The sequence below is a fragment of the Aptenodytes forsteri genome, unplaced genomic scaffold (genome assembly GCF_000699145.1).
Source record: "Aptenodytes forsteri isolate BGI_AS27 unplaced genomic scaffold, ASM69914v1 Scaffold6, whole genome shotgun sequence".
Taxonomy (NCBI): Eukaryota; Metazoa; Chordata; class Aves; order Sphenisciformes; family Spheniscidae; genus Aptenodytes; species Aptenodytes forsteri.
The window spans coordinates 1,174,798-1,194,770 of NW_008795709.1; the positions used below are offsets into that span (position 1 = coordinate 1,174,798).

General features: G+C 39.4%; 1 protein-coding gene across 2 annotated transcripts in view; it reads right to left on the bottom strand.

Annotated features, from left to right (window-relative positions):
• The window catches only part of FBXW7 (F-box and WD repeat domain containing 7), a 113,150-nt gene that overhangs the window by 13,681 nt on the left and 79,496 nt on the right, over positions 1 to 19,973 (bottom strand). For both annotated transcript variants that reach the window (XM_009283303.1, XM_009283304.2), the window contains exons 2-6: positions 17,597 to 17,679; positions 14,428 to 14,569; positions 6,701 to 6,835; positions 2,511 to 2,634; positions 478 to 614 (exon numbers count right to left, since the gene is read on the bottom strand). In XM_009283303.1, coding sequence (XP_009281578.1) covers positions 478 to 614; positions 2,511 to 2,634; positions 6,701 to 6,835; positions 14,428 to 14,569; positions 17,597 to 17,679 — 621 coding nt within the window. The remainder of the gene's footprint in view (positions 1 to 477; positions 615 to 2,510; positions 2,635 to 6,700; positions 6,836 to 14,427; positions 14,570 to 17,596; positions 17,680 to 19,973) is intronic.

Consider the following 19,973-nt stretch of genomic DNA (forward strand, 5'->3'; position numbering starts at 1 on the left):
AGAAACTTACCTTAGGCGATTTAATTTCTCCTCGCCGCCAGTTGGTATCAATCCTGTGTTGTCTAATGTAGGCGCTTTTCCACGGGCTGTGTATAAAGCCTGGTTTTATTACTTTCCTCCTCCCTCCTCTTGATGGTTCATCAATCCCTAAAATGAATTTTTAAAGAAGGGGGAAGGGGGAGAGATGAGGCCACCAAATAAAACACCTTCTCTCCCTCCCAAACCTTTACAGTGACCTCTGACACTAAATACTCTATTGACGTAACAACCTCCCGCATGCCAACATTTGCATTGTGTGCCAGTGACGCCGCCCTGCTCCTCAGCTCTTGATACGACATCCTTTCTTGTCGTTCAAGCATAATCATTACCGTAACTGTGGCTGAAAGTGCTCTACTTCATCATTCCTTGCTGGCAACCCACTAGCTTGTTCCGAGTCTGCTTTGTTCACGGCACCACGCACATAGCTCAGAAACTTACCTTAGGCGATTTAAGTTCTCCTCGCCGCCAGTTGGTATCAATCCTGTGTTGTCTAATGTAGGCGCTTTTCCACGGGCTGTGTATAAAGCCTGGTTTTATTACTTTCCTCCTCTTGATATGTAATGGTTCATCAATCCCTAAAATGAATTTTTAAAGAAGGGGGGAGGGGGAGAGATGAGGCCACCCCAAATAAAACACCTTCTCTCCCTCCCAAACCTTTACAGTGACCTCTGACACTAAATACTGCATTGACGTAACAACCTCCCGCATGCCAACATTTGCATTGTGTGCCAGTGACGCCGCCCTGCTCCTCAGCTCTTGATACGACATCCTTTCTTGTCGTTCAAGCATAATCATTACCGTAACTGTGGCTGAAAGTGCTCTACTTCATCATTCCTTGCTGGCAACCCACTAGCTTGTTCCGAGTCCCCCCTTCTGAGGCAACGTAGCAGAGTATTGCCGCCTTCAAATGGGTATCGTCCAACAAACTCCACAACCACTCGTACGCTCATTTTGGAACCCTTCAAAAAGTAAACCTTTCTGTCTACGGTCCTCCTCTCTGGTCACCCATCTTCATTACCTTTAAGTTCACTGTGACTCTTGGTATTAGTGAGCTTTTAATTCTTTTCTTGATTTGAAAGGCTGTGTGCTCTTGGCATTGTCCTCTCCAGGCTGGAATTTAAATATAGGTATGCCCTTTCTGAACTGACACTTAAGCGGTGATGCTTTGTTTTAGCCTTGCTACTACAGATACATCCCCCCCCTCCCCAATTCTCTCACCCATCTCTCTTTTCTATGCAGCTCCTCTCTCCACAGCATCTCATTACTAGCAAGAGTCTCGTCTCTTGCCAGTACGTGGATTTCACTCTTCTGCTTTTAGCCCCTTCTCTGGTGTCTCTATCTGCAAGTCTGGAATTAACTGCTCCTTCACATTACCGAGCACCTCACTAAGTCTAAGCAGTTTACAGCGCTGTTTTGTTTGTCTGTGCTCTCATGCCTGGCCATATTTATTTTTACTTCTAAGCTCACGAATGTAGGCTCATTCCCCTCTCAATCTTCTCCTTTTTTCTCATTCTGTCCTCTTAATGCATTTTCACTGAAATTTGTACGAGGAGAATCTTCAGAGAAGATTTAAGAGGTTAGACACCTGGTTTCCACTGCAAAAGAAAACTAATTAATGTAGGTGCCTTTACAGATAGCCAGCTACCTTGACATTGTCATGTTTTTTAAAGCCTTTGCATCGACCTCTCACGAGTTCTTGTCTCCATACTCCGAGGCAGCCTGGACAGCTTGTGTTTGCCCGTGTCCAAGAGGGATACTGCTCTGAGATCACATCCATGTGCTCTGCCCCCCCAGAACAGACTCCTTGTACATATAACTCTCCTTAAAAATAAAAACTTACATTCTTCATATGCTCAAATATGTGGCTACCTTCCTGGGAGCCTTTTTTTGCCTGCTCATATTGCTGCTGAACCACTGTATCTTCTCGATTTGGCATGAGCAGGCGATATCCATGTGGCTCATGGATTGTGTGTCCCTCTCTAAGCAATCAGGTTAGCACCTTCTCTCCCTACCATGCGCCATTTCTCTGTTAATTTTCCGACAAATGACGTGAAATTACAGCATCCCTTCTACCTGATCACTGAAACAGTTTTTCCTCCATGTTATTTACAAATTGCAAGACTATACTCCTATCATTTTTACATCTCAGCTCTTATTTGTTTTGGTCGTATTTTGAATAAAAACAATCCTTAAAAAGCAAAAATAGTTGTATTTTAAAAACATACACCTAGTATACTTCATAAATAGGATGTTCAAACTTAACTGTAGTTTCATTTCTAGTAGTCCATGGATTATTTCTGCTTCTTACTTTCAACAGAGGTACACACCATGTAGCTCAAAGCACCACTAGCAGTAAATTTAAAGTCAACCGAATTGCCTTCATAAAACTTTAAGCTTATTATGTAAATGAACTGCACTTTTTACGACAGCAACACTTTGACCGTTACATCCATCTTTTTGCTCAGCCTTACCCTCCTCTTTGCATTTCTCTCTCCAGAGAAGATTATCTTCTGCCAGAATTCTCCAGTAACGGCATGTCTGGGCTGCCTGCAGGAGGTCCCTGGGTTCCAGGAATGACAGCACATACAGCGCCAGCTGTAAAAAAGAAAAAGAAAGTGCATTCTCTGCATTGCTTTTGAAGGGAAAAGCGAAGTATTATCACACATCAGGGGCTGAAACACGGAAAATTGAAACAATAAATTATTAAACAATCTCAGAAACTTAACAGAGCTACAGTTTATTCCAGTGGGCACGTGAAAGTGTAACAGTCATCTTAAGTAACTAAATCCATACACATCACATCAGAAATGATTCTTGTATGTGCAAGAGTAGATGTCAGCTGAAATCACTGTTATCTTTTTTAAAACGTAATCCACATTACTTTGAACCATTAACAGAATTATTACTAAAATAATTATGTCTATGTTATTTTAGCTAACAAGTATACCAGAAGTTATTTTGAGAGTTTAACTAGAAAATACAACACTCACCATGTGAGCAAATGGGAAAGTATGTTGTGATGAGTAACGTCACTCAGTAAGCCTGAATCCAGAAAAAGTAAATGCTACGTGCACTTGAGTTCAAAAGCACTCTCTGCAGCTGTAGGGAATGCAGCATACGTATCGCTCATTTTCTGATTAGAACGCAAACACACTCCTAAGTGGTGTTACAGGGAGTTTTACAGACTGGGATGCAGAAGGATTGAAATAGGTAACTTCGATACCGCACACAGAACGTTACCCAAAACATATGGGAAATCCCAATAAACAACAGAAGAACTTTTCCATGTGACAAAATTAAAGGTTATTGGGAGAATCCAGACCTCAGCTGACTGAGCTAAGCCGTATAATGACCACGATAAAACCCCCACAATCTCCACAAGTCTTAAGCAGGGACAGAGGCATCTAAAACACAATCCAAAATACAGGGACAGCTATCCTTAAGGGTAAGGCTGTTGACCTCGGCAGATTTTTGACCTTATTATGTGAGAAACGTTTACTTTCCGTAACCTAGACCAGCCAGTGACTGAGCAGGAAATAAAAATTCAGTACACCAGAACTGTTTGCATTTTGACTGCACACACGCGCTGTTTGCAAGACATCGCCTGCAGCTCACGTTGAGCACGTAGGACTCCACGTTTGAGGGACCTGTGTCTTAAGTTAACGCGTTAGATCCCGTATGCACCCCAGGCCATAAAGCTGAGGAATCTTCCTTCTGTCCCTACGCAGGGAGTCAAGCGTTTAGGATCTGGTGTAGGACTCTCTACTACAACAGCGACAACTGTACCATCCTTTTAGACTTTCTGCCTTAATTCCTGGTATGTAAAATTATTTAAGAAGTGCTGTTTCCTACCACACATGAGATTGAGTCTTGCCGCATGCAGGACTCAAACATGAAAGAGATCCTTTCCATTTTTGCTGCATGTTCCATAACTGACAGCAGAGTTTGTTTAAATATCACTTGTCCTATCTATACAGATATGGACGCTTGCTAAGATGGTGTTAATTAAAACCTGTGAGCCAACTGATTCTAAAACAGGTTACATACGGGTGACGTTTATTTTAGACTATATTTATCTAGTCACCAAGGGTCAACACAGCCCACAGTTGACTTGAAGATCAGCAGTGCATAGAAGATGACGTCCCTTTGTCAGACGGACATGGATCATGCATCTAGTTATAAGAAAACTTCAGGTAGCAAAGATCTGACCTTTGACTCAACTGTGACTACTCTCTGCTGTAGTGTTAATACCCAACAATAAGCAGTCTCTCGCCTTTTTCTTCACTCACACACACAGCACCAACAAAATTTCTTTGGCTGATTTCAGCAAAACTCCTGATCTGTTGGTTTCTAGACCTGGTTTTCACAAACAAGTAATTTCAATAATTATTTCTAAAGTCTCAGCAAGAAAACAGGAGTATTCATTTCAGATTAATTGTTTGACTGCATGTTTCCTCAGGAGGAAAGCAAACATTTTCTTGGCTATTCAGCTATTAAGTTACTGTCTTTGCATTGCTGAAAACGTTTCTGAAGAAAAGCCCTCCTGTCCAAATCATCTTCTTGTCTGCTTAGGTAATAAAATCACTGCATTGCATCCAGCAGCACCGGAGATAACTATAGATGTTAATGCGGAGCGACAACTCAGGAGAGCGTGTTTTCACAGGATGCTGGCTTTGACAGGGAAGCCTGTTCACAGAACTACTGACCCCAACAACTTATTCTTGCCCGCGCAGCTCAGTTCGTCATCCCCTACTGCAGCCAGCGTAAGTAGCTGGAGACAGCATCACTTAGGAGATCTGGGTGAAGAATGATCTTCAAAAAGGAGAGGAGATGGTGGAGTTAGCTCGATGGGTTTTTTTGTTTAACTTGGTTAATTTTGGTGACAGTGACTGGGGGTCAGGAAGCTAAAATTATTTAAGCCAGCTTCAGTGGTGAAGTCAGCCTTTCACGAAGCTAAGCGCTTGACAATATTCTGGTTTCAAGAGGCAAGAACAAACACTAAAAATAAATTAAACAAATTAAACAAGTAGCTTACAATGGAGTCAAGAAACATAAATGAGAAAGAAAGTTTTACAGCTAAATAGCATATCTTTTCTGTGAAGAAATTGCTAAAACAGAAATAACAACATGATCATTAGTCACAGCGTAACTACATCACTGGTTGTACTTGAATTAGTTTTGCCACTAAATCATGCAAAGACAACTGAGCTGTGAGCTACTGTTATCAATTCTGTATTAAATTCCAAGATTTAACAGATGCAGAAGTGGCAAAGCATCTTCTGTCTTCTCAAAATACAAAGTCTAGCTGCCTTCCTCCACCTCTGAACTAAGGCTGCTTTGGGCAGCTTCTCTAGAAACATGGCAACCGTGCAGAGGTCTTACTAAACTCTTCTCCTCGCCCAGTGTCCTTTCCACTTATGAAGAAGGCTGCCACAGGAAGTGCTTCTGTAAATACTGATCTCCTGTCACGTGTACTAAGTTAATACTCGTTGCATAAATTGCTTCCAACCCTTACAAATGCCAACCAGCAAGGGAAGGCTGTGACACTTCCTGACTCGTGATGATACGACAGTATATAAAAGGAAAGAAGGGTCTTGTACATCTAAGTATTCAAAAATAGGATATACACCAGAAAAAATGTCAAGAAACGGAGATACAGAACAGTCTTCAGGTAATAAGACCATGTGAAACACAGCAACCAAATACCCGCTCCAGAGTATCTTTTAAGAACTTGCTTTGTAACATGTTAGTAACTGAAGACTTACAAAGACTTCAGCCCTCTTTTCACATGGAAAATCCAACATGCAGTGGATCTGGCAAAAGAAAATGGACTTCCTCCCCACTCCAAATAACAAAACAATTTCCAATTCCCTAAAATCAATCAAGGTCAGAAGTACCATTTCTAAATGAACTAAAATACATTCATTTAATACCTGTAGCAAACCGGGTTTGTAATCTTTCATATCCACCCTCATGTTCTAGTTGTAAGGACATCAAGAATTACTCTTCTGTGGACAGCATTTAGTTACACATGCTGAAAAGCGCACACGCTGAAATCTGAGTCTTAGTTTCTCTTTAACCCGGTACAACATGATCTGATTTGCAGTAATGGGCTTACTGTAAGGTATCTGCTTAATTAGGGTTTGGCTTTATCCTTAATGAGAAGTGCTTTTTTGGGTTTACGTTTGTTTTTTTGGTAGAGATTTTAGGACTCAGTTTCTTTAAAATAAAGTCAAAGATAACGTTTATAAAACCCCACCACTTAAAGCATTAAACAATAATGCTTATACTAACAGAATAATGTGCAGAAAGGTCTTGCATCCAGAGGAAATTTTTTTGTGTGTGTGTGCCCTAACAGAATTAGTTTTTTAAAAAAAAAGCACAACCAGCCCAATTAAGATACAGAGATATTTTTAAAGCTACTGGGATTTTCTTTAAAGGAATTACCCATATTTCCAGGTATCTAAATGCCTATCAAGAGATGAAGATATGTTAATCTGAAATTACAGGAGCCATGTTATGGCAGTGCACCAAGTTGTGGACCTCTAACATCAGTTTCCATCACTACGTTGGCAAAACTGAATGCCGTGATTAGCATGGAAGTTTTTAAAAGGTGGCAGCTGATGCACTGCACAGTCCCGTATTAACCTGTATTTCTCACCTCTTTCGGGAGCAAGGAAATGAAGTCTCTTTGAAACTGGGGCTCTATCACTTGCATCATGTGTTTTACTTGTGTTGGTTCACAACTATCAATCAGTTCATCTAAAGCGAGTAATTTCTCTGGTCCACTCCAGCTCTGCAAGAAAAAAAAGAAAGAAACAGTAAGCTTAGTCTAATACACTAGTTTGGTTTCTATTAGTAAGTGCCGCTGCTTTGCCAATAAGGCAAGTTAAGCTTCCTTGTCGAGCTATACACAAGCATGTAAAAAGCCAGGAAGATAGATGCTCATGTTAATTACACAAAAATTAGAAGTTAATCAACACAAAGTATTGAAAATTACTACATTGATTCATAAGCTAAGAAAGGATTTGTTATACACACATACAGATTAGCAATTAAATAGATAATAATATTTAATAATAATAATTAAATTAATTAAGCTTCTTTTGAAGTTCATGAAACCTACACACACATTACTGGCAATGAAGGGCTTGCAACAGAACGCGCTCCCTCTCCGCCTTTCTTCACTGTGCATTCAAGTGAGATGGTAACTTTTAACCTTTATGTTTCATCTGGTAGACCAAAAACTTTATGGGAAACGAGAGGAAAGGAAAGAAAGAAACTTTTTCTAAAAGTACATTAGCTTACTGCCTGATTATTACTACGGTATGTCCCTAAGTGACAATTCTGTGATTTCAGAATCCTGGCTATAAACCAACGTATATTTTGTAGGTATCAATTTACACTTGAATAAACAGGGAATTTTGATGGGTAATTTTCTTACTTCACATTTTTACTAATGGGCACCATTAAATTTGAAGATTTTAATAAGGCACTCAGCTGAGAGCATAGCAGATTAGCAGCATCATTTGCAGAAAAAAATTAGTAACTGAATATACTACACATCTGATAAACCAACGTATATTTTGTAGGTATCAATTTACACTTGAATAAACAGGGAATTTTGATGGGTAATTTTCTTACTTCACATTTTTACTAATGGGCACCATTAAATTTGAAGATTTTAATAAGGCACTCAGCTGAGAGCATAGCAGATTAGCAGCATCATTTGCAGAAAAAAATTAGTAACTGAATATACTACACATCTGAAAAGCATGTCTTAAACTCATCTGTGCTCAGAGTTTTGATTTGTTACGTGAAAACAATTTAAAGAAAAAAATAATTTCTACAGGAAAAATCAACAGCCACCGCTAACTGATCTAGCAACAGAATTAGAGCATGAATAAAGCCTTAGAGAGGAGAGAAAATAAGACATCACAGTTTTTGAGAGCAGATTCACATTCATATTCTTGAATGTCTCCTACAGTGACATTTACAAGTAAATTAGCACATACAAATGATATTATGGTTATGGTAAGAGGCTAACTGAAATAAAAAAAAAGGGAAGATACCTTACAATTAAGATTTCTGTATTAATCTGCCATGTATCTCAGGACCTTTGTGACTCATGCTCTAAATTTCTGTTCTCTGGATTTGATTCTGACAATTAACTCCAGTCTCTGCAATACTACAACATTTGTATATTGTGAAGTTTCTGCAGAACAATGAGGCAAGTGAAGGAGAAGGTGGAATTTTTGAAAGCGAACGCAAAGCAGATAAATACCCGGTTTTACTCAATGTAGAAAGATCATCATGTTGCATCATTTCTCCCTAATTAAAACGTCAAAATACTTAGAATGTCAAGAAAGGTATCATTTACCCACATGATGACCCACCTGACTTTCAGGTGACCCCATTCCATCAGGGCAGTGCAAGCAGCTTTGAGCTGCCTTAATTACGGAGTGAGCACTGCCGGGACAGTTGTGAGAAGGCAGGCAGCGTGTAGCAGCTTGTTCACCCCAGGTACGTGCTCCTGCTCTACAGCAAAACGCGTGGCGGACACTGGACAGCCTACCCTAACAGAGGAGGGGAAGGGGAAGGAAGTTCCTATGACCTGAGCCTTTCCACACACTCTTGGCAATTGGTAAGATGGTCTAAGCCAGCAAGAAAATATTCCCCATCTGTGTGTGTGTGTGTACGTAGATTGTCACCATATGAGATGAGGGTTTCCGTGTCTCATACCCAATACCTCAGAATATTGAGAAAAAACAAGAATGTCTCAGCATAAATTGCAGCAGTGCTCTTATAAACAGCTTTTATTATAAATTTCTTCCAATAGAACCATTTGCATCACAGAGCAGTTCTCCATAAATCATGCACTGAAGAGCTGTTTATCTCACCAACTTTCCAACTGCTGTTTGTTTCATTAACCCAGAGCTTAGCTGGTCTTAGGTACAAATGTTTGCAATCTTTAATCTCATCTGTCAGCCGTGTTTGAATTTAGGAGAATTAAAAAAAGGGAAAGTAATACCTGTGCTACCTTCCTTATAGTATAAATTCCCAAGGTCAGTCTACCCTTAATTTATAAGCAGCTACATTTATTAAATTAGAACAACTCAACCTGAAGACTATTGTTTTTTGCTGTGGCAAACATTGCTAGCAGTTACGAACAATTTATTGATTAATAATTTCACTCTACACTATCTTGATCTGTAACTCTCTTACACTTCAACATTTCTGTTTTTAAAATAAAATATACGGATCTGAACAGAAAAGGAAAAAGACTCAAGAATAGGAAAGAGATGCTAATGAATAAAAGCAGTACCCTCTTTCATCTGTCCATTCATCATTAGGGGATAGCTACAGGCAGCTTCCTAAGGCTCTTTTTAAGCAATCAGCTGCTACAAAATGTCTTCTCTAGGACACTGTCCCCTTAGTCTTTCACTTCAGCAAACAAACCCTCAGCTACAGTTGGTAAGGGGTCTCTGAGGGAAACGTTTGGCATGGAAAATTGGGATGAAGCCTTGCCAGATGAACACAACTGTTTGCGTTAACGAAGGCAAGACTAGTAAATTCCTGTTTCTGGGCCCCATAGCTTGATCCGTTTGCAAAAAAAATTGCATGTAGCACATTGAGCGGAGAGGGTAAGAAATATGTTTGTGGCTTTGATGAGAAACAACAGTGAACAAATGTCACAGAAGAGGGAAAAAAAAGTAAATGTGCACCAAACAGTCTGCAAAGTTTCAAACACTGTAGATGACCAGAGACTTCTGAGACATGTGGTGTAGTGTCCAGACACCCTGGATTTCTACCAGCTGATTCCCCTTCAAAGAAAAGAATATACTTTATCTTTAAAATGCATTTGTTTAATTGGTTTTCCTTGTCTTCAAGACTTAAGTTTAATTTTAATGCAAAATTAAAATAAAGCTTTTATTACGGGCAGGGGTTCCCCTAGAAAAGGTAACTCCAGGATTCATTCACATATCCCTTGGAAAGCCAGCAGGGACTACTGATACTGCTCTTTGAATGATCTGAGATTCCTAAACAAACATCCCCCCTCTTCCCTCCCATTTCCTCAGGGAGGTGTTGATTTGTCGTCCAAGGCCTTTTGCCTGGTTCACACCATTTCCTCGTTCAGTAATGCAGTTGCTGCAACCATGGCACTACCTACCTGTAAACTACCCCTTCTTTTTCCCCTTTGCTATTATGTTTAAATGTCTTTTCTCTCTTTTTCAGGCATGCAGAACAGCTTTATAACCAATATAAACGACATCTTTGCTGCTCCTACAACTTCTACAACTTCCACCTCATCCCTCCTGTCTGACCTGCCACCTATCCTTTTATCATCTTCTGTTTCTGCACCTCTACTCTTCCACTTTTCTATTGCACAGCTCTCAACTGCTAGCTCCAATCTGTACAATTACAGTTTGTAGCAATTACATCCTTTTTCTATTATAGGTATATTTAGGACACCTATTTTAAAGGGTTTAATTTCAGGGCGCTGTTCTCGGTTACTGAGTTCTGTTAATGGAGGTCTGTCATTACAGAGACCTGCAGGAAGGGCTCTCCTGGAGCCTGCTTCTGTCTGACTCTTGGATCAGTTACCGAGAACCCTGCCATCCTCCACCTCAAAGGTATCTCAGTCTGAATGAAAATAGCACAGAAGCAAAATCCACTGAAAGGAACGCCGTCTACATCAGCAAGTAGTTTGTCACAACAGGAGGGGTTCGGGAGCAGCTGGTGCTGAAGCCCCCACATTAACCCACCTCTTTGACCTAGTCTGGTCCCCTGGGCTGAATATCTGCACCACACGTGATGTGAACCTGTCTAGAGGAGCAGCAACTGGTTCAGACCCTTACGTCCCCGCTAGGGGTTCGACAACGTAGAGTTTCTTCTGAAAGGAGTCTAGTTTGTATGTATCAAAACTGCCCTGAGACCCAAACCAATGGGAAATAAGCAGGGATGATCAGGACATCTGCTCTAAGTCTGCACTATTCCTCTGAAACAAACTGATAACGGTGATATAGCCGAAAGGGGTATATAGTTGTAGTGCGGATCTCTCCCATTCTGTGCGTAGGGGCTGTACAGAAACACCAAACCCTTGACCTAGTCCCACCACAAAATACAGAGCAGAAAATGCTGCAATGCTGGTTATGATACAATCTTTACCACCTGCCTCACCTAAGAGGTGTACTACTCAGTTGCACATTTACGCATTCATGAGCGTCTTCGGAAGAATAAGAAATGGAAAATGGTAAGTAATTTGAACTTAGGTGACTTAGCCAACTATTTATGTAAAAGCAAGGAACAGTACTCTTGCCAGCCAGAAATGGCAAAAGCATTTTGGACGCTATCTCAACTGCTGAGAAAAAAATGCTTCCAATTTAGGTAAAATAACAGCATTCACTAGTTACTCAGAGTGATTGCCTATACTTACTGAGTATGGAACAACTTTTCAACATCAATATTCCAAGAAAATGCAAATTTTTTATCACATTACTTAAATAAAACCCAACACTGTAAGTATGTGAAGTAGGAAGAATGAAGAAAGAGAGAATTTAATAATTTTTAAAGCAGTACCATCTCTGACTGAACTTGGCATGCACCTGATTTTTTTTTTCCTTATGGCAAGCAATTTGGTGACTTAAAAAATATAACCTGCTTCAAATAAAATAAAATTTCTTGTAAAAGAAAAAATCTTGTAAAGATACACATGGGCACTGAGTTTTAAAAATCTTATAGTGGATATTAAAAAGACCTGAAGCAAAGAGCCACTGCAAAACAGAAAAAATAAATAGGCCTTTAAGAAATTAAAGGGTTTGAACCTATTAAAATGCTTTTCTACTTTTCTTTCCAGACTAACATTTCATTGAAATCAATATACATCTTCATTTTTAAAGGGAAAGTGCAACTACACTTCCAACTGTTTCCCCTTTCTGCATTAGTTTTTTGTCACTTTCAAAATAAAAGGCTTAGATCAACTATAAAACATAACAGCAGCAATAACATATAAAAAATAAATTAAAAAAAAACTTAAAGGCCATCTTAAGTTTTCTTAATATTTGAAGAGTGGTCTTGCTTTTTAGTTTGAAAAGATAAGACAGGAGAACGAGTGAAGGCCAATGTACAGGTGACAGACCTCAAAATAACTGAGTATCACTTGTTACTGCCAGCTTCTATGCCAAAGGACAGTTCTACCTTGAAACAGTACGTATGTCCAGCTAACGTGCCCCTGGAAATTTAGCTTTAAAATTAATTGGAAATATATTTTCCTGTAAAATAAGATAGTGGTATTAAGCAGGCTTAGCAGGCATGCAGTACACAAAGAAAGCTTTCCCATTTCTGTTTCTGTATAGGAGAAACTTTGTATTGCAAGAACGACGCTAGATGTGCCATTTAATTCTGCCCTTTGGGCAGAGCCAGCTCCCCTTACTTTAAGAATGTGCTTTTATCATTTGACTGTTTGAGACTTGCCCCTTTCATAAAACTCACGTGGAAAATAAGCACACAGAAAATGAGGTGGCTTGGCATTAGCCAAGGAGATGTAACACTGAGATACAGCTACGTGACTTTGAAAGCTTTTGGTTCTAAAATAAGGGACTCCCCTTTTGTGAATACAGTAAAAACTACCAGTGACAGAAGTGATGAATAAGTGCTACTCGAAGATCTCCAGTTATGAGAGAGAGGCCTCTCTCTCTCTCTCAAGAGCATACACAGATCAGCATTTAGGAATTTAGTACTGGAACTAAGCATTTTGAAAAGTTGAAAGTACCCAATTATATATTTATTAAAGCATGGTTTCTACATTACTAACCCCAAATTTGGGACCCTAAAGTAATAACAACTTAACTACAGGCAAAATTTCCACAGGCTGACAGACTTTTCCTTATCCTGACCAAACAGCCGATAGCATTACTTTTACTGTCCAGCATGTTTGCACCACTCTCTCAAACATTTCAGCCTTTCATAATCTTTTTTTTTAAATACGTAACTATTGATAATTAGCAATCTTATGTGATAAAATACACATTGTACGTTGTAGATAACAAAACAGCTTGTGTTAGTACAAAGGCTTTAACATTACAAAATGTTAAAATATGAGTAGTATTACATTATCATATATACAAAGCACCATTCTTAGGGGTTAAAAAGACATATTTCTATGAACAGTCTCAAAAAAGATACACCATAATAATTAAATGTGAATTATTTTTAAGAAACTGAATGACGTGTACAAGAATATCTTAATTCCAAACTTCCACTGTTTTAAGCAGATTATAAACGTGTAAAAATAAAGAGGGAAGGAGTTCTACATTATTATTTGAATGTTCAGAACTGACAGTGATTGAGATCAATGGTATTATGTGGCAGCATGAATCAAGCCAAAAGCACGCTTCTGCCTGCAAAATTGTATGCTCACTACTGTATCTACAATATTGCTTTTCTATCTTTGCCTGTTACAGTAATTGAAACAATGCCTGTATTAGTTAGTTACTCCTTTTGAAAATGTTTTTAGAAGTAACAGTTTATTAATCAAGATAAGAAGACATAGTATTTCCATTTTTCAAATCAGTAACTAGGACTCATGCCGGATTCTAAAAAATACAGAGAAAAACTGTACAGTAGAGAGAGATCTCCACGGTACAGGTTATGGAATAGGAGCAGAGGCCTGCCCCAAAGTGTGTTTGTATTAACGTACACAAAATTCGCTTAGGTGTTACCAGGTTGGTGTCCATGCAGATTTCAGTTTCAACCTGTTCAAGTGGTGCATAGCACTGTCCTTCACACCTTTTATCAGATTAAGTTTTAGGCATTGCTGAAGGCTGTTGGAAAGATACAGAAAACCTCTTTCCCCTCTCCGTTCAACTGTGTACGCGTGTCCTGGCTGACACTGTGTTCAGTATACAAAGATCAGTAAAAATACACATTGAGTTTCCTTTTAATCTATTTTTGCTAAACTTTTCTTTCTATTCTTAGAAGACACCAGACTTATGACAAATTTAGTGCTGTACCTGCACTGAAGCAAACCATGCATTAACGCTTACTAGTCTCCAAGTGAAAACATCGCAAGTTCGCTTGAGGCCGTGGAGGTAGCCGTTACATGTTGGACAGACTTGGCAGAAAATGTGAAAGATTCAAACAGGAAGGGTTATTTTATTAAGAAACCAAAGAAAGCAGATATTTTTTGTGAAGCTCTACAGTGACTAGCTGAAACGGGGAACAACAATTCCTTAAAGCTGATGCCCATTTGTTTTTGCAACAGTACACAAAATCAGTGACAGAGACATTCTGGGATGTATAAGGAGGACTGCCAAAACTGAAGCAACCTTTTACTTAAATCATGGAGGTAAGCTGCTTCAGATGTTTATTTCTCTAAGCACTGGTTACCTGAAACATTTTCAGCCATTCCTGAAGGCCCGTCGGTGGCTGCACAGATGTAATGCGGCGACGTTGCTGTCCCTGGCCGTTGGCTGCCCTCAGGTCCCCAAAAGTAGTAGGTGTGGCAGAGCATGGCACCAGCCCTGTAGTACTACGATACAAATAAAAAGTGATAGTCACGTGTAGAACATTAAGGAAAATTTAGAAGTCTACTGCAGAACAAAAAATCTAGTACAGAATTTGCAACTATTACTTAAACTCTTTAACTTCATGCAAAAGCAGTAACATGAAAAATTGTTCTGCTGGTCACTGAAGAGGTCAGTTCCCTCACTTTCATAAATCCACCGGTTTCTACCACTGCAGTACTAATCCTCCAGCTAGGGGGAAAATGGGGATCACCTTTCAAGGCTGGAAAATTACCACTCCCTTAATTGGCCAGCAGGTTGTCTCTAAAGATGCAGGTTTATGTATTCCTTTCCTTCCAGAGTATTTCCTTTCCTTCTGGCCTGCATTTGTGCCTTCTTACTGGTGATGTAGGAAGCCAGAGCTCAGATTCTCACCTGTATGTGAAATGTGCTAGCGCTGCTTCATCACCAAACAAAAAAACCGTATCTATTTTTAGCTCTTAATATATTTTGTTGACAAAGAGCTAGTAATACCAAGCAGTTCTAGTGGCTTAGTGGTTTGGAATTGGGCTTTGAAATACTCTATACAGTCTTTTAAAGTTTGCGTGTTGATGGAGTGATGCAGGAATTAAAGGAGGGGTGAGGTGAAGAGGGAAAAGGAGCCAAAGGTGCTCTCTGAATTACAGTTTGATTTTTTCACTCTGACATGTTAAAAACCAGCTCATTCATATGGGATGGAGCTTTTAAAAGAGCTGGGATTAAGCTGCTATTGTAGGAGTCTAAAGAAATACAGCTGACTGGGTTTTCTTTTTTTTTTTTTTTTTAAATAATGTAAAGTACTTCGTTCACAGAATATCAAAGTTGTATTCCCTAGCAGGAAATTTGGAACTCCAGTAGTGTTTGCACAAGCATGAAAATTTTAAATACAGTGTGGGACTCCAAAAAACCCTTTGCTTTTCTGTATGATAAATCCAGCTTTTTAGTAGGTATGAGCTTCGGGGTTTTACTGGCTTTTCAGTGGCTGCAGGAATAGCTTCAAATGATGCAAGGCAAGTTCATTTTAATATTTATCTCATCATCCTCTACAAATATTTCACTCTACTCTTCCTTCTTCTGAAGGACAATCATAGCATGTCCTAACATTTACCCACACTGGTAAAGAAAAGATTGGTTTGAACAGGCTTATTTTTAATGTTAATTTTACTGAGTAGTAACAGAAACAGAAGCTGATATAAAAATAGCGTTTCACACATGAAGGATCCTCTTAACGACGTTTGTTTACTGGCTTTACCTGTTACATGCAAAGAAAGTTCATCAGGCCTGTCAATTTTAAAGAGTGTCTGATCCTAGGGAAAATGGAAACAAGCAGGCACAAGAACTGCATCATCTGCCTAAGTATTATTTAAATAAAATGTAATCAAACAGTTTAAAAGAGAGAGGATCGGATGTTATTTAAGGATTCTTTTACGCCAATAATGACTCAAAATCCAAGCAATGTCAATTGAAAGTGTTTTTAAAATAAAATCTGGTCTTACAGCTTACTCATTCTCATCACCTGTACAGAGATCTAGCAGAAGGCCTATCATTTAAGGTCCAAAACAAGGCTCTCAAAATTGGCTTATATTGGATCTGAGCAATACGTAGCCTTGCGCTTGCCCCAGTACAACAGTTACACTTTAATTTCTTCTGCTGTAAACTGGTTCTCAGTCAAAAACAGTTATTCAGAACAGGATCTAAAAGCCTCTTCCCTTTGAGCTGAGATTACACCACAAGATTTTTGTTCATGCTTTATTTTTCCTGTATGTTTTCATTCCCCTGAAACAGCCAGTCGGGTTTCTGTGGAAGCTGGACAAGTCCAGCGGTTCCTCTGCATCGGACAGAGACACCTGACAAAAAGTGTACTTTCTTTGTTGCTGAACTGTTTACTCTTAGGGGAGTGCAGAGAACGGCGTGTCACCCGAAGAACTGGTGGCCAACAAGAGTGTTCTTCCATTAGACTGATTTAGAAACCCGGAGAAGCTATGAACTTGCGACTTGAGGGGGATGAGGAAGCTGCAACACGTGCTTCTCAGCAACAAGACATCGCCTCTTTTTCTCTGCTGCAGCGTTTACGCATCTGAAAAGCAACCCTGGAACTTGTTTCCCCACACTGTCCTAACTTTTCACTCATCACCTGATAAACCTCTTAAAGGAAGAGAAATAAAATATAAATTACTTTTGAAAGATCCATCAGTGACTACTGACAGGACACTACCATAGCGTGTGCAAAAGAAATAACATCCCCGGTTTTGGGAGGCAAGCGCAACGCTTGTGGGAGGGCTGATGCTTATTACAGGGAAAAAACGTAAAATAGTGTAAATTCCAGCAGGATGGGAAGCAGCGTGACATCCAAGCACAACTGTTATGGCAACTATACAGTAAGATCTGCAGTTGTAAGGCGTGCATCCAGGGCCCTACTCTACCACTGCCTCTCACGTTCAGGAGTGCTTTACCCCACAAAGCATCTGACCGGAACAGCAGCAGTTATTTGTGCGATCTGGTACCATTCAGGAGTAGTAAGGAAGCAGACTAGAGCCCGTAATAATTTCATATCGTGGGTAACAAGTACGTGTGTGTTCCCGTTAAGATCAGATGGTCTGCTCTGCCTACATAAATTTCCATTCTCTCATTCCTGTTACCATAGCAAAGGGATACATTTGATCACAGTTTGTAATAGTATTAGGGTTTATCATTATGTCCCTTTTTAAAAATCTGATTGATTTTATTCCCAGGAATGCTTCAGCCCTCAAAAAGTCTCTAAGTAAACAGGCGTGCTATATTTAGAATGAAACACAAACCTCAACCGAAGAAATGCAAGTCTGGCTACTTTATTAAAACTCATCTTCAGTTCACGTAATTTAAATTAGCTATGCAATATACGAATGCTGATACCACCCCTTCTTTGCTTTACAGTGCTTTAACATTAAGAGGAGCCCTGAATCAGGCTTAGCAATTGGCAAGACGGGATATACGCAAGAATCAGGATCCAGTGATCTGTTATTGCATTTAATTACCTTGTGTATTCTGAGACTTTGCAGGGTTTCTTTCCCAGAGAGAAAGAACGGACCTCGGAGCCATGGTCCAACTTTCTCTTCATCTGCAAGGTGAGGGAAAAGAGTAACAACACGGATTTAGTTACATGACCAGCCTTACTTACGCGCACTTCTGTAAAATTAATCCATTTTTACCTTTTAATATCGAATTTCAACGAAGTTGATGCTCACAAAATGATTTAAAGCAACATTTTAGTTTCTAGCTTCAACGATATTTGATACATGTTTATACAGTGCATGTACATATTATTGCTGGTTTAGGATCCAAAAATCTATTGGAATTACATTCTTTTAATTTCCAAATTTCAAATGTGAAAAAGTGTGCAGAACTCTGTGTTGGTTTATTTACTAACCTGTTCTCTCTCTATTCTCCTGGGAGGGGAGGGAAAGAACTAAACCAAACCCCTGCATTCTTTGTGTTCAGGTTCATTGCTAAGTCTCTCATGGAAATGGTTAAATTTTAGGTAGCCTGTCTGCATTATAAACCAAATACTCATTTCAGGGCCTAAAAAAAATTAATTCAAACCTATTTTGTCTTTTGTCTACGCTTTTATTTTAAAGTTGTACATTGAAGACATTTATAAAACTGCAGTAAAACTGACTGACAGATTAACCAACATTTTAACAAGAAGAGTAAGGATGAAAAACACTAAACCTCGGTCTTGAATGTCACCCGCAATTAGATATGATCAAGACCAAATAATGAGCAGGGCAGCTGCTGAAAGGGGAAGCCAGTCTGCAAAAATTACCAGAGAGATGGAAACCAGTGAAAGCCATATTTATCCAGTCAGACAAATAAAGATTACTTTCTACATATTTGGGTAATCTTTAACCACAGGCTTTTGGACTCGGTCAGGCATATGTATGCCAAATGCAATTTCTGAGTTTTTTGTTGTTTTTTTTTTTTTTTTTAAAGATGTGATACACCAAAACCTTCAGCCTGCAGAAGGATGCTTACTGCTGTTTACAACTGTGAGCTGCAAAATGCATAAACTACCACTGTAACAATTCAGACTTTAGTCTGACCATTTGCTCCCTTTTTTCCCCAAAATTTCTTATTTAAGATACAGTTTAAAAGTTGGCATCTTACACCACTGATTGGATCTTTTTTAATGTTGCGTTATAACACAGTTATTTAACCATTTATTGTATCAGTCTACCTGCCTAAAAACAAAACACCAAAAAACCAACAGGATTCTCTAAAGCTTATAGTCCATATACTTTTGTTGGGATTTTTTTTTTTTTAATTTCTTTTTACTTTTAAAATACCTTTATGGCTTTCCTTAAAACCAGTCATTGAAGATCTTGTGTTTTGCTTCATTAGTGATTACAAAGGAAAGATAACTAAGGTTAACTATTCTCATTTTCACAGTAACAGCTACAACGCAACCAGAAGAGCCTGCCTCGTAGCCGCGTTTTCTTGCCCGTGCCTCACATGGGACACTCCACAGCATCTCACCAGACAAGCATTCAGCCAGAACCGCCCCGAGCGCTGCCGAACCACCAACCTCACCCTCGCCGCTTCCCCACGCCCCAGGAGGAGCAGCCCCCCGCGCTTCCCCCAAGAAAACCAGTTAGTTATAAGCATCACTGAAAAATAGCGGATACCATCTTTTATCGCTGTGCTGGACTAGCAAGCCATCAAAATTACTGAAAGCATAAATAAGATGTTTTAGCACGGATTTCAGTATTTGATGATAGACTTTTCGGAAAGGATTTTTTCTGTTCAAGGAAAATTTTTATTTCCAGCTTGCCTTTCTGAGAGGTTATCGTCATCATATTCCTCTTCTGCTTCTCGTAAGAGGGAGATGCAGTTTTGCAAAAGCACACCTTAAAAATAACAAGTACGGAGCCTGCAGCAGCTATAGCGATTTACTCTTTTGCATTAGCAAAGAAAACAATATGCAGTTCTATTCCGCTGCCTAATAATGATTTCACCCATTTCTTTTGGTAGGGATTTTTTTCCCCCAGGTATTTTGGGGAACTTTCTCATGGGGTCCACCACACAGACAGACTCTCAGCATCTCAGAAGGTGCTAAGTAAATACACGGCCAAAAACGTCGTTTACTGTACGAAGAAGATAAAACTTTCTCTACAGCAGAGAGGTCTAGCGACAAGATTTAGACACCAGTAAGGTATGTGTGTAACCGACAGACAGACACCGCCGAGCAAACATCCCCGTAAATATTTAATCTGTCGCTAGGAAAACACAACTCCTTTAGACAACGTTTATTTATCGAAATAATTGAGATTGCAGTATATTTAAAAAAAAAAAAAAAAGAAAAGGGGCAGCAAACTGCATTCCGCATCACCACCCGCCACCAAGCGCTGGCAGCGC